The 16,017-nt window shown below is 39.2% G+C and overlaps 2 protein-coding genes across 5 annotated transcripts in view; one reads left to right on the top strand and one right to left on the bottom strand.

The window, feature by feature from the left end:
• The window catches only part of ANGPTL3 (angiopoietin like 3), a gene marked incomplete at both ends in the record, with an annotated part of 6,825 nt that extends 5,975 nt beyond the window's left edge, over positions 1–850 (top strand). Inside the window, 2 exons of the mRNA XM_080921579.1 lie at positions 121–387; positions 690–850. Coding sequence (XP_080777705.1) covers positions 121–387; positions 690–850 — 428 coding nt within the window. The remainder of the gene's footprint in view (positions 1–120; positions 388–689) is intronic.
• Positions 1–16,017, bottom strand: part of DOCK7 (dedicator of cytokinesis 7) — a 174,791-nt gene that overhangs the window by 106,767 nt on the left and 52,007 nt on the right. For all 4 annotated transcript variants that reach the window (XM_080921575.1, XM_080921576.1, XM_080921577.1 and 1 more), the window contains exons 12-14: positions 15,764–15,906; positions 12,184–12,277; positions 10,689–10,851 (exon numbers count right to left, since the gene is read on the bottom strand). In XM_080921575.1, coding sequence (XP_080777701.1) covers positions 10,689–10,851; positions 12,184–12,277; positions 15,764–15,906 — 400 coding nt within the window. The remainder of the gene's footprint in view (positions 1–10,688; positions 10,852–12,183; positions 12,278–15,763; positions 15,907–16,017) is intronic.

The following is a 16,017-nucleotide window of genomic DNA, read 5'->3' as shown; positions in this document are numbered from 1 at the left end:
AGACCAGCCTGGGCTAAATAGTGAGACCCTGGTGCACACTCATTCACACACAAATAAGTCAGTCAGGACCTAATCTGTAGTTAACAACACACAGGGCTTTTCCCCTAACTTTCTCTTTAGGAGAATTTTGGTTGGGCCTAGAGAAGATCTACGCTGTAGTAAAACAGTCTGACTACACCTTACGACTTGAGCTACAAGACTGGAAAGACAGCAAGTACTATGCTGAATACTCCTTCCACCTGGGCAACCACGAAACCAACTACACGCTACATGTGGCTGAGACTGCTGGTAATATCCATGAAGCCCTCCCAGAACACAGAGACCTGATGTTCTCTACATGGGATCACAGAGCAAAGGGACAGCTCCACTGTCCAGAAAGTCACTCAGGTATCTCACTAATGGCAACACTTTTTTCTTCCAAGTATCCCCTACGGTTTAGCTATTATCCATAATATGTTCTTTAATATGTTCTTCTCAAGCAAGCATTCTGACTGTAGCTTTAAGTATTAATTCTGGTTCAGCTATTTTATCTGGAATGTTGTTGGTGCACATACATCACATAGAATAATAAATACTGGGATGCATGTTTCTACAGCATAGTAACAGCTATATGAAGTAAAAATATAACCACAGAAAAATCCAACAGCTACTGGACATTTATCCAATTAAACCGTCCATGTTTTCTTTAGGTGGCTGGTGGTACAGTGACATATGTGGAGAAAACAACCTAAATGGTAAATACAGAGCCAAAACCAAACCAGAGAGGAGAAGAGGGATCTACTGGAGGCCTCAGAGAGGAGAGCTCTACTTTATCAAGTCATCCAAAATGATGCTCCAGCCAACCACCTAAGAAAGCGTCAACTTAACTGAGGCAAATTAAAAGGCCAATAAATTAAACAGTCAAATCCTACCAATCGCTGTAGTACAGTAATCTGCTATTAAATCTTTAATGGAAAGCTCGAGACTTGAATTTCAATCAGCTTTAAAGTCATTGTTAAGATCAGATGTCATCACATCAATAACACAATCTATCTTTCCAATCAAACTCCTACAGGACTATTCATTCGCATCTGTGATATTGGAATCAATTTAAGACAGTCCAAATCACCTGGGAGTGGTGTGCACACCTTTAACCCCAGGTTTTGGGAGGCAGAGGCAGGCAGATCTGAGTCTGAGGCCAGTGTGGTTTACAGAGTATTTTCCAGTACAGCCAGGATACACAAAGTAACCCTAATGCAATAAAACAAAACAACACAAAATGAAACCACAAAACAAACAAAGCAAAAAACCGAAATTACAAAAACCATGGTACTAATCTAAATCATAACTAATGGGTAAATTCTAAATCATTCTTAAAACTTCAATTAAAAAAAAAAAGCTTATGGTAAATTTCAAAAAGTGGTATTTTATAATTCTCAAATGCTATATTCATTACTAGTTTCAAAATTAAGCCCAGACTATTTAGGGTATGTATCTGTAATAGGAACTTTCAAATTTATGCTTCATCTTGCTACAATACACAATTCATCTTGCTTAGCTTATCTATACCTTGAACAGTTTATACATTTTAACGCTGAATACTATGACATTTTAAGTGACATCTGTTAAAACACAGTAAAAATGGATGCTTTTGAAGCATTAAATGGAAATCTAATCAGAATTTATTATCCTTGGGCAGGATGTGGATCTAACATTTTGTGTGTTTTTAAGTATACTTAAAAATCATAATACCTTCTCAAATATTTTGAAGCCTAATAGGCATGTATGTTTAAAAGTTCACAGATATTACAATAAGAATATGACTGTTTCTAAAAAGTAATTTAAACTTAAACTCTCTAAGGATTATATCATACCATCAGCTGTCAGTAATGTTTCAAATCAGCTTTTCACTCCATGACTATAAGAACTCCTGTTGCTCTTCTGGAGGACCCAATTTTGGCTTCTAATACCCACACTGGGGCTCACCTGTAACCCCAGCTTCAGTGGTTCCAATGCCTTCTCTCTCCTTCATGAGCATACAGACACAGGTCACACACAGACATGTTTGGTTTGTTTGGTTTGAATTCCACATGCATTGATGTTTAGCCTGCACACATGTGTGACGGTGTAGGTCCTCTTGAACTAGAGTTTACAGACAGTTGTGAGCTGACACTGGGTGCTGGGAACTGAACCTGAGCAGTCAGTGTTCTTATCCTACAGCCCCCACCCCACTCCTCAAATATATCTTTAAAAACAAGGGAAATTTTGAGTTAAGTCAAGTTTTCAAAGATAGGTAGTATTCAGTTATGTGACTCCTCAAGCAATATCCAGCATTACTTAGTTATCCTATACCATACATATTTTTAAAATCACATATAGGAGATAACAATCCATGTGGACCCTATATTTTTCTTCTATAGAAAACACAAAAGAATAAAAGCAAAAAAAAAAAAAAAAAAAAAAAAAGCTACAGCTTTCAGAGCTACAATCTAACTTGCAGGAAGTCTACTCTGAGTTTTGCATTTGACTACCAAGATGAACCCCTGGTCAAATAAGAACCAGAAACTTTGGAAACAAAGTGACTCTCTCTGCAGCAGCACAGTACTTCTTCTAGCTGCTTTCCTTTTTTTTCTTAGATTCTCCTGTAGTTTGTTTTGTTCCTTTCAGAAAAAAAAAAATACCAAATTGATTTTTTTTCTCACGAAGCTCAGACTGAGATCATTCTGGGAGCAGAAAGGCTTCTTCTTTACACGTCAGTCACAGTGCCATCCTGCCCTCTGCCCTCAGGTGGAAACCCACAGTTGCCTAACGCAGTGGACCTGTCCGAGCCGCTTTCCCTTCACTCTCTAGTCCTCACTGCTAACCACATTCTAACACCACTGCACTCAGCATGGCTCACCCCTCCCTTGGCTCCTTCCTCAGATCCTCTTATCATCACCAACATGGCCTTTCTGGTACAGAAGGGAAGGCTTGTGTGTAAGAGGGAAAGTATGTGCATGTTCATGGAGGAGTGCGTGCATGTGTATGTGTGCACACATTGAGGTCTGTGTACTTCTCTTCCTCAATCACTCTCCACCTGACTTTTGTACAACAGGTTGCACACTGAACCTGAGGTTTATGAATTCAGTAGGTTAGCCAGCCAAACAGCTCTACAAATCTACCTGTCTCTGGTGCCAGGCACTAAGGTGACAAAGAGCCCTGCCATGTCTGAATTTATACAGCAGATGATGGGGTGTAAACTCAGCTCCTTGTGCCTATGTGATAGACACGGACTGACTGAGCCAATACAATCCTTATAAATGCAGCCCTCAAACATTCTACCTTCACAAACGCTGTTTTCCATGGATAGATTTCCCACCTCTATATATTCAACCCATCATCTTTGTTCATATCTCCTTCTCAAATTGCTTACTAATCGCCCCCCTATACATTCAGCAGCAGCCCAGCCCTTTTCAACTCCTTCCCCTCCCCCACTACGCTTCATACCCTTCTACCTTTGATAACCATCAGCAGCACTACCAGGCTGTCAGTCACAGGGAGTCTGGCACGCAGAGAATGTTTTTTGGGTTTTTTGTTTTGTTTTGCTTTTGTTTTTTTTACTTGGACTTGTAAACATACTTTCTTCTACCTTTTGAAATGTTCTTCAAATATACTTTCTTCTCGAGGATTGCCTTTCTCGGCTCGATACGGTCAGGGACTGCATGTGTTCATCACCATGCCTAGCTCCACTTTAACAGTTTTCCCCAACACAACGTTGCTCTTTTGAAATAAAAATGCATGTACTTAAAAACATCCTGTAAGCACTGGTCAGGAAATCCTGAGGTACAGCAATCCTCCTTCTTCCACAGATCTGGGAAACGGTGGCTCCTTACTCCTTTGAATGATACAGCACTTGTCTCTCCAGCCCTCAAACATAAGCATTGCACAGACAAAAAGGAAACCTAGCAGATTCTAACAGTAACTCACAAACAAAAGTCAAAAGCTCAGAGTACCAAACCTTCTACTGAACTGAAGAAGTCACTGTAAACCTCACACCAAGGGCTCACTCTTAGCGGATGTGAGGGCTGGTGTCCACACAGCATCCCAGCAGGAGACTATTTACTTATTTTCTTCCTAGAATGACATCGTCCTAGAAAGAGGGAGCTGACAGTCACTTTACTCAAATGTTAGTAGATACGTATTCATTAGCCAACATTTACTAAATTTCTACTTTATACAACTTATTTAAAACTCATATAACTATATATCCTTCCTTCTGTATAGAACAATAGTATTACCTCAAGGCTTGGGTTTGTTTTGGTTTTTTTTCTGCATCACGAATACCCACAAACAACTCACTTCCAAGTGCATACTGAGTGATTATCTAACACTGCAGTTTTGAAAACTGAGTCATCAAACAATTGTCCCTTTTAGCAAAGTCCAAAGTATTCTCTGTGGGTGTAAATTACCTAGGGCAAAATTACTCAATTTGTCTTAACTGTGCCGTTCAAGGTTATGAAAGTGGGGTTAACAAGTCCCCACCATTATGCCTTCATAAGGTGATATTTCAACTGAATTTTTAAAAATATATAATATAACAAAGAATTCTCTTTAAACCATAAAAACTGTTTACTACAGTTCAAATGCTCTAAGCTAGTAACGAACATAAAAATGATTAAGTTTACTGAATGGGCAATAAACAACAACCTTAATAGTGTAGAACTGTTGCTGGTCATCTTCAGAGAAGCAACCAAGTTTCAGTCTACAATTCCACACATTCCAGGAATAGGAACCTGCCAAACCTGCCTCACTGGATTGTCATAAACGGTCTTAAAAACAGTGTTTAAATATATGCACTTACTTTTAAAAACTGGATCTTAGGTTATCACTGGTTGAACTCTTAAAGAAATAATCTATATAAATACTTCCCAAGGAAATGTTTAGTTTTTAGGGTAAAGGAATAAAGCTTTTCTCAGGCTGCTCCTGGTTCTAGAACATTCTTTTGGGAGTCTGGGTAACTACCACCTAGACTTTAAAAACACTTGGATGGCAATATAAAAGTGACATCTGCCTCTCAACTCAAGAGTTTCTATAGGGCTCTTAATTTTCAGTACCACTGAAATGACATTAAGAATGTAGAAAGTGAACCACAGCAGTGTTGGCGACATATAAGAACTCTGATATGGAAAAGCACACACGTTCTTATATCCCAACTATTATGGCCATCTCAAAATACTGCTCAGAAAAGAAGGTTTTGATTGTATCAGAGGACAGAATGCTTTAGTTTAATTCATTAATAAGGAATATAACTAATATCTTTACTACTTTAACTCAACATAATTGATTTCTTTTGTTAATCAATGTATTTTATGCACTAAACAATTATTATAAAAAAGACCATAGGACTTACATACATACAAAAAGCAAACTTTTCTCTGCAAAGGGACATCTACCATAATACAAACACAAGACATAAGAAGCAAGTGTCACATGACCGCATGTGCTCTCACTGGCCCAGTCTGACCTGACATAAAGCAGAGGAGGAGTAACAGTACAATAAGCTTATCAAACAGTTCAAAGGGAACTCATAATGTACAACTGACTTCTCTTGGAGTCTGCGTGACGTCTGTCCAGGATCTTCTGGCTTTAGAGCCTCTGTTGAGAAGTCCAGTGTGATTCCAATGTGTCTTCCTTTATATGATACTTGCTTTGATAATCGTTCTTTGTCTTTTGCATTTGGTGTTTTGAGTATTATGTGATGAAAGGATTTCTTTTCTGGTCCAATCAATTTGGTGTTCTGTAGGCCTCGTGTACTTTTGTAACCATCACTTTCTTTAGATTAAGGAAGTTTTCCTCTATGATTTTGTTGAAGATGTTTTCTGGCCCTTTGAACTGAGAAACCCCACCCTCTTCTACTCCTATTGTGCTTAGGCTTGAGCTCTTCACTGTGACCTAAATTTCCTAGTACCATGGATTGGGAGCTTTTTACACTTCGTATTTTCTTTGTCAATATGTCAATATTTTCTATGGTATCCTCTACAACTGGGAGACTCTCCATCTCTTATATGAAAGTAAGTTTTAAAACTAACATTTGTAATTGTGGCTACTGTAGGTGTTTTTGGCTTTTTGTTTGTTTGTTTGTAATTTATCAATCAGATTTCTATCAATAAAGTCTCACCCCACAAAACAGCCACACAATGAATTCAGAGCCAATTTATATTGATATAAACTGCCCACCTAGATAAGACAAACTGTCCTGTAATAATCCATCCCTTTTTAGATATGCACAGATACCTGTGGCTATTTAAAGCCTGGTGGAATCTAGATCATCTTTCTCTTACTCCACCTTCCTTCCTTCCTCTCCAACTACTGTAGTCCTTATCTGTCACAGAAGCATACCCATTTCTACTGGTGTGTGTGTGTGTGTGTGTGTATGTGCACACGTGTGCGCACACGCGAGCATAATTTCATGTAACAGATCATTTAAAACTATATTTAGGGGGCTGGAGAGATGGCTAAGAGGTTAGGAGCACTGGCTGCTCTTCCAGAGGTCCTGAGTTCAAATCCCAGCAACTACAGGGTGGCTCACAACCATCTGTAATGGGATCTGATGCCCTCTTCTGGTGTGTCTGAGGACAGCTGCAGTGTACTCATATACAGAAAATAAATCTTTTTAAAAAGTAAAAAAAAAAAAACTATATTTAGATCAGTTCAGATAATGAAATCACTGATATTTATGAAGAAAAGAGTCCATCTTACCAGCTGCAAAGGGCAGCATTATACAAAATGCTTGCTTTTATTTTGATCTCACACTGATAATTACCACTGTCTCTTACATTCTTAATTACACGACATTTTCTAGCCACCCTTACAAAAAAAGAACATGAGAGAAAAACAAAGATACAAAAGTTCAACAGTCAATCACAACTAAGGCGGCTGTTGGGAAAGAGGGCGGCTCTCACAGTCTGCCAAGAATACCATGTGCTATGTGGACATGTCTCAAAAAAGCAGATGTCAATAAAATGGAAGGATTTGCTCAATTAGATGTACCTTGATCTAATACAAACCAAAAAGCTCCAGCAGTAATCAAGACATGATCTGGAACACAAGTAGTACTGAGAGGGATCTACTCCCTAACTTCAAGTGACTGCAGACATTTAATGAAATCCCAGTAGGAAAGGCTTACTGTTTGCTTGTCTTAATGTAACAAGTGCACAAGCTGTTTCCTATGACACTGAGATAAGCAGATGCAATCATCTGAGGGAAACCTCATTTATTTGGATTATTAGTTCTGTGCCTTTCAATTTTTTATTGCTAGGATACTACATACCATCTACTACCTAAATTACCCAAAACCAAAGAGCTCTGGGTGCAGTGAGAGAACTCACCTCAGGACAGAGTGGACTGTGATGGAGGAGGACATGCTCAAGGTCAGACCTCCAGACCCATGTACACACACACACACACACATACACACTCACACATATACACATACACACACATACACACACATACATACACACACACATACACACACACACATACACACACACACACTCACACACACACACATACACACACACATACACACACATACACACACATACATACACACACACATACACACACATACACACACATACATACACACACACATACACACACACATACACACACACACATACACACAGACACATACACACACACATACACACACACAGACACACACAAACACATACACACACACACACTCACACATACACACACACATACACACACATACACACACATACATACACACACACATACACACACACACATACACACACATACATACACACACACATACACACACACACACATACACACACACAGACACATACACACACAGACACATACACACACACATACACACACAGACACACACAAACACACACACACACACACACAATGCATATAACTGCACGTGCACCACATGTAGCGTACATGGAACAGCTACTTGTAATTCCCCTCAGAAAAGTATAAACATTATCAACATTAAAACTGGACAGACACTTAAAAGCCTCACTCAACAGGGCTTTCCTTGCTTGGTAAGCCCTGAAGTCAACCCCATTCAGCTTCTACAACACAGTTTTCTCAACTGTTCCCAATTCCTATTAATTCCTGGATATGATTCTATAAATGTCATTTAGATCATTACATCACATCCACTGTAAGACATTAAAATTATAGGAAATAATGATTCAGATTTTAAAGCAAAAGATAAAGTCTGGTCTGCTTTAATAAATGTATATCAAACAATAATCCAAAATGAGAATATTTAATTTTATTCATAATATACAATTATATATGGTAGATATTCTTTGTTCTTTAGAATAAAGACTGTGGAACAAAACCTAGATTTCTGCCTTATCAGGCATCAAGGAGAACTCAAAGTTCTTAATTACATTTTTTTCTGACTCTGAACTTCCTCAAGCAAAGGTAAGAGGAAGAGACATAAACTGCAGGAACTCTCGGAGAATCTCCTCTCCTAGATGAGCAGCAGAGTGGAAGGCGTGTGACTTATGCAATGTCTCCTTATTCGTGTGTGTGTGTGTGTGTGTGTGTGTGTGTGTGTGTGTGTGTGTGATTTATCTCTTCCTGCATTTCATCTTCTTAAGATGTAAGTTCCAGAAATTCATTCACATCAAGTAACAATTACATGAAATAATGTGTGTTCTGAACTCTTTCAATAAAAGCAAGTGCCTTATTATTTTATGATGTATTTATTTCCTGTATGTGTGTACACTGTCTCTGTGTTCAGACACACTAGAAGAGGGCATCAGACTCATTACAGATGGCTGTGAGCCACCATGTGGTTGCTGGGAATTGAACTCAAGACATCTGGAAGAGCAGTCAGTGCTCCTAATCTCTGAGTCATCTCTCCAGCTCAAGTGTCGTATATTTTATTAATATAGATACTTAGTAGCCAATATGTAGCTTTCTCTAAGTCACCAGAGTAAAGTGGCACCAAAAAGCACAGCCATATCCATATGAGTCAAAAATCTCATTTTCCTACCAATCTATAGTTTCATTGTTTTTAACTCACTAAATAAATATTTATTATGCTTACTGTGTTCTAGGACAGATGCTGAAATAAAGTAATCTGTAAATGTCAGTCCTTGCTCTTTACAATAATTATAATCAAATGGAAAACTACTAGCATGAAAGCACAGGTGATGGCATGGGAAGGAGAGCTGGAGGGATGGGGAAGTAGACCGCAGGAAGCAGCATGTACAGACAGGAGGGAAAGCAGAAAGGCAAAGAGTCCGATGGAGAACAGTTAGGCAACACCGGCTTTGTTCAAGGACAAACTGAAGGTCAGTGAGGCAAAATGAAGTAAGGAAACAAAGAATTCCAGATTATAAGAGAAAGACGGGGAACAGATTATGTAGAGTTGAATACACAGTGTAATGAGATAAATAGATTCTCTACTTGTACTAGAAGCCATTCAAAGGCAGCCTGGTCTCAACTGTGTAAAGTCTCATTAGACACAATGTCAAAAACTGACGAAGACAAGAATGTAAATAAAATCACCTAGAGAGGTAAAGCAAAATCAGCAGCCATACAACATGGAAGTGTCTACCCATATGTGACTTGGTTGTAAGAATTTTAAGTATGGCTAAAATATACACAAGATGTTGAAAATAGTGAGAAAGAAGAAAAAAATATTATTTTTGTATTTTATGGTATTTATACTAAGTAAAATAATTAAAATTATTACTTTCACCTGATTATACATATATAGCAAGTATAATTAAAATTATTATCTTCCCCTGATTATAAGCATGCAGCAATTATAAAAGTTTAAGTTACAAGTGTTGCTTCCTAACATTTGACCTAACCCTGCTGTCTCCGCAGTAGCTCACACCAGGGTTTGAAGGGTGCACTGGTAAAAGCACTGGATCAAGGGTCCACTGTAAAGTAGAATCTATTGGAGCTTGTTGACCAAATGAAATAGAAGGAAAGAAGTAAAACCTCTGATTCCAAAAACCGACCTTAAGGAACCTGGTAAATGTCAGCGGTACTGCTGGTGTGGAGACCTGAGTCTAGAAAGAAATGCAAATGCCACTTTAGACTGTCTCTGAGCTATCCTGCTAGACTTCCCAATAGACGTCCAGTCAGGACCTTAGGAAAGAAAAGGGGCAGGAGGAGCGTCATTCACATGCAGAACAAACCCTAGGCCTGCAGCTGCACAGTTCAGCCTGAGGAGCTGTGCACAGAAACGGTTTGCTGCTCTCCACGAGGTCTACGCTCAGCTCCTGCTGACGGCCCGCAGCATGATGCTAGGCACTCATACACTGGATCTCTGTGAGAACCAAAACTCTACCAAAACTGAGAGTTTGAAGAATCATGAATTTGCAGTTCAATGCTGTAATCAAACAGCCCTAAAATTAAAAACGAAAATGTAATGCTCTGCAATATTTTAAATTCCCCTATCCTTCAGTTTAATTGCCTAGAATAAGAGGATGATATTTTGTAAGGAAGTTAACATTATACCTGGCACATAGGTAGTTTATTATATATGACAGTTACTAATATAATTGTGCTGTAAGAAGAAGAAGGTATAAGTTAGAAAAAGTAATAAATATATCTATATAAAGATTTTTCTTATACTTTAATTCTAGTTTACTTTAATATTAGAATATATAGCATTTTATCCCAGAATTCATCAAAACTGGGTATCTTACCTGTAAGTTGTGTTTGGAACATAGACATCCCTGGCAGGAAATTCTAAAATTTCTCTGGTGGGCCTGACTCGGCTGTCGGGGTAAAGCTTCACCTGAAGCAGCTCTGGAGTTAGGCAGTAATGGGGATTTTCGGGTGCAGGAGAAATGTCTATCTTCAGCTGAGCTGCAGAAAATACATTATAAAGTCAATGTGAACATAAACATTCTGTGATGTGTACACTCAGGTCTGAAGTGAGTCTCAAAGGCTTTTCCAGTGGACGCAGTACTGCTAGGGCGCGGTAGACTTTAGGAGGAAGGACCGAGTGGAAGAGATTTATGCACTAGAACTATGCCCTTGAGGAGCATCCCCTGGTCCTTCCCTCCTTCCATCTACTTCTCGGTACCACAAACTAATCAGCTTTGCTCTGCCCTATGCAGGTACACAAAAATGTCCTGTTCCACAATGGTCCCCAAAGCAAAACCACTCGACTAAAGGCTGGGAGCTGTGAAAAGATGGGTCAAACTCAATGTTTCCTCCTTTAAGCTGATTAGCCTTAAGTAATTTATTCTCATTTAAGGCAGTCCGTCACCGAGACAGAATGTTGACTAAGACAGAGAAAATGTTCTTAGAGAAATTTCAATATTATTTTGTAAAAAATCTGGGAAGAGCAGTATAGATATCAAATTATTAAGAACTTAGATGTCAGCCAGTGAGTCAGCGGTGGCACATGCCTTCAGTCCCAGCACTTAGAAGGCAAAGGCAGGTGATTCTCTGAGTTAGAGACCGGTCTGCTCTACAGAGCAAGTTCCAGGACAGCCAGTGCTACACAGAGAAACCTCGTCTTCAAAATAAAACAAAATAAAAAAGAACTTACATATAGAAATCACTTCATTTATCAAACTTTAAAATGACTTATCCATACATAGTGCATGTAAAATACTAAGTGCTATCTCCCCATTCGGGGAGTAAAGAACTAAAAAACAAGTCAGCAAGCTGGGCTTGGTGGCACATGCCTTTAAGCCTAGCACTTGACAGGCAAAGGAAAGGCAGGCAGGCAGATCTCTGAGTTCAAAGCCAGCCTGTCTACAGAACAAGTTCCAGGACAGCCAACCAAGCCACCGGATGAGCTCTAGCACAGACTGGACAGGGCTCAGGAGGTGACTTGGTTTTCAGCTTGACAGGCTTTTCAAAGGCTGCCATCGGCTTTAGCAGGCTCCTGGTCAGTTCTTTCCTGGGCTGTTTGCTCTAACGGTGACAGCAACCCGTTTTTTTTTTAACATTTATTGTTCCAAGTTCACTTTAAGCCACAATTATAATTCATTGCTCTCATTTTAGAATTCAGTTAATAATGGTGCTGAATCCTGAATCCAAGCTGTTAGCTCACATGATAGAGAAATGAAAAGACGCAGGCACTGAGCACAGAAAGATGTGTGAGCCAGTTAAGTAGAAAAACGAAAGTTTGACAGCAAATAATTATCCGTGAGAATTACCATATCACTCAAAATCCAAAAATACCTGTAATTGGTCTCAGCCTCCGTAAGACAGAAGATGGCCTTCTCATATCAGCAAGGAACTTATACAAATCCTCGTCACTTAAGCGGTCTCCTTCCTGATTTCAACGACATCGAGAAAAAGTATTTAACAAACAGAAGAAGGAGATAAGCACTGGCTTCTGCACAGGCCGTCAGAAGAAACAATTGACATATTCAGGACAATAAAAAGCTTCCCAAGTCTCTTGTTTCAAACCTGACTGAGATTTGTAATGCTATCAACCATTTTACTTATGAACAGTTACGATCTATTGTTCAGGACATGTAGCATACAGACGGCCAATGCACATTAAAGGGAGGAGGCAGAAAAAAACTACAAATGCAGCTGTAAGACAGGACAAAAGGAGACAAATGCAAAGACATGGGACGGTTACAAAGATGCCACAACTGGGATTATGTCTTATATTCTAAAAAAGTTTATATCCTAAAACTTCAGAAATGTAGAATCTTTACACTTTATATTTTTGCAAAAAAAAAAAAAAAAAAAAAAAGTAATAAATATAATGGAAAAGCACGGCTATCCTGACAGAAAGACCAGAGAGAAATCTAAATGACCACAACTGAAGATGAAAGGACAGAGATACAGACAGACAGACAGACAGAGACACAGAGGACTAAATAGTGTTTCATTTTTTCTACTGTACTGTGATAGCTGACTGTCACACGGTGCTCTCATCTCACTGGTGAGGGACACATCAGCCTCTGTAAGCCCGCGCTGAGCCATGGCTCGGGAGACAGCCTCCCTTTGTACCGTTATTTGGGGAAGTTTGTTTTTAATGACTACATAGTGACTCTCTGGAGTCACTACCTCTAAAATAGTCCTTTTACTGAGTGACAGGTAGAAAACATGGCTTTTTAAAAACTTCAGGAGCTTTGGCGATGGATGAAGGTAGGTTTGCCATCAGCTGCTGAAACAACAGGCTCTCTGAGCACAGAACACAGCCGATCTTTATTCATTCGCACACTCAAGGTTTTTCTAGACTTACTTTTATTTAGTTGATATATTAAATTAGATTACTAGTTTCTATTCTTTAGTGGTGGTTAGCATTTGTTTTTGTGTCTTTTACTGGGTGAGACATAATTTCCTCCTGATGCTTGGCTTTGTGCCTCCGCCTGTCATTGAACAAATGTGCAAAGGGAGACTTAGAAGGAAGTCACACACCCCAGCCCACCCTCTGAACTTCTGCCTCTCGTAGATGAAAAGACTGAGTTTTCCTAGAAACCAGCAGAGCAGCCAACCTGAAATGTGGGGACAACTGAACTCACTGGAGAGGTCAGGCTGACACGCTCCACCCGAGCACGTGCTTCTTTAGTACTGTGTACCCCTGAAGCAAACAAAACACTGTTTACTAACAAATGTTTTTACAACTATTGTATGGATTTACTTTCATTCTAAAATCTCTATGTATTTCTAATAATTTTGGGGTGGTGCATTTGAAACCTTACATGATTAACTATACCACAACTACAGATAGCAAGTTCTCATAAACTGGGAAAAGGGGTTGAACCTCACTTAGGAGAAACTTATTCCTTGACCTCTACTTTGTACAGCCTCTGTTTTTTTACTTAATTTGCATTTCTATGATACATAAATTTCTAGCGATTTAAAAATACTTACAAAAGTAATACAAACTTGTGGTTAAATGTTTTCAATAAAGAACGTCAACAGCAATGCTGTCCACTGCCCTGAGGTTCTAAGTCTTAAGAGCATTTTGTGCTGTATCCAGCTGCCGGCACTGAGAACTACGCCTGAATGTGTGCCATCTAATAGAAGGATTTCAGATCAGAATAATAAGTTCTAACTTCAAAGCACTATAAGAAAGTATAGTTTTACAATAAAGATGTACCTAATATTTGAAGAGCTAGAAATATTTAAGCTACATAAGCATTATATATTATACATATATAAAATATTACACATTACCACTAATATAGACAGCCTCTTATGATTTATGTAAGTTAAATAATACTTTAAGGTTTATTTTTTAGCGTCTGAAAAGATGGCTTAGTGGTTTGAGGTATTTGTTGTTCTTGCAAAGACCCAAGTCTGATTCCAGCACCTACATAGTGGCTCAAGACCTTCTGCAACCCAGTTCCTGAGGTTCTGATGCCCTCTTCTGCCTTCACTGACACCAGGCACATGTACATAAAACCACACAGCATACATATAAAAAATAGGTAAATCTAAAAAAAAAATAATAAAATTTCCATTCTAAATGTAATTTTGTTACACAGCCCGCCTCCCTGCTCAGCACCAGTTCGATGCCAGCTTGCCTACAGAAGCACAGGCTGACTGTACACGGAGAAGAGCTGGAGCTGAGCTGAGCACAGGGAACGGCACATCGGAAGGCCGCCCGATGGTAACGCAGCTGTGGCTGGCCAATCACGTCCTCCCATTCTCACTGCCGTCCACAGTACAAAGACTCCTCCCACCCGCTCTCTCAGAGCTGTGGACCAGGCAGGGCTTGAAGGAAACCTGTGTAATGCACAGCACATTCTGTTCCTGTCCCTTCAAGTACAGCACACCAGTAAGTCAGGGTGTCCTCTTCTCACTCAGAATAGCACCTCAGGAGGAACAGATAATCCTTAGCATTTTCTTTAATCTGCCCCCAAATTTATGGTTGGTAGACATTACTAGTGTGTCATCTGTCACTCATAAAAGCTTTTTCCTCATTCTTCAATTAGTTCTGTATCATGTGAGCACATAAAATATACTTTTTATCTTGATTCACAATATAAAACCCATCTAACATCAAACCCAATGTATACATACATAGACAAAAGCATTCATATTCAAAATAAAACCAAAAACAGGAAAACTGGGGGCTCTGTGAAGCAATATTTAAAATGAATGTATGAAATGCACTCATTTTTTAGATATTTTTTGAAGCTGTGTGTTACCTACTAAGTTGATTTCCATGAAATGACATGCAGAATACATTTTGATGTGAAGTGGACAGAGAATAAAATGTCTTTGGTAGGAACAGTAGCTCGGATACAGATATTTCCCCCTTCAACACTACGTTTTAGCACAGAAATGGAGTTTCTATTCCACACACCACAGATAAGACCGTTAAGGTCAGAAAATCTTGGGTGGGAAAGCACATGACCACTCTGACAATTCAGAAGCCACCAGTGTTTAAGGAAGGTCCACTGGGAGCTCGGAGTGTGTGTCCCTCCTGCAGAGGACCTGGATTCAGTTCTAGCCCCACTCTGAGCGGCTCATGACCACGTACAACTATAGCCGCAGGCAATCCGAGGTCTCTGGCCTCTGTAAGCACACACACTAAGCTACACACGCCCATATACATAATTCAAATAATAAAAATTAAAATGAAAAAGTTCACCATTACAACTGAGTAAGATGAAATACAGGTGTGAAAGACAAGTTCTGCTGCATTAAAATGCCAATATTTTATTAGTTCTTACCCATAATCATTTTTATTCTTAAGTGTGTTTGAAGTTCTTAACATTGCAGACATGCACGGCGCAGCTGAAATCTTGTATAAGCACCTCCCCATAACCCCTACATGACAAAATGTTACCTGCTTAAAAAAGTTTGCCACAGTGAGGGTGGCAGGCCGGAAGCTGGTCAAGTTGCAAGCATCATCCCCACTGGCTGTCCTCTCCAGGGACCGTCTACCAACAAGACTAGAATTCCTCCTCTCTGACCAAGAACCTTTCCGTTCTACCAAAGAGGAGACAAAATGATTGTTAGTTTCATAAAATGTAAAATCATTTTTAATTAGCTTTCTCAAGATGAGAAACAATCCAGTAATGTGGGAAGTGGCGTTACTCA

The sequence above is a fragment of the Micromys minutus genome (genome assembly GCF_963924665.1).
Source record: "Micromys minutus genome assembly, chromosome: 9".
Lineage (NCBI taxonomy): Eukaryota > Metazoa > Chordata > Mammalia > Rodentia > Muridae > Micromys > Micromys minutus.
This window is presented reverse-complemented; position numbering and strand designations above follow the sequence as displayed.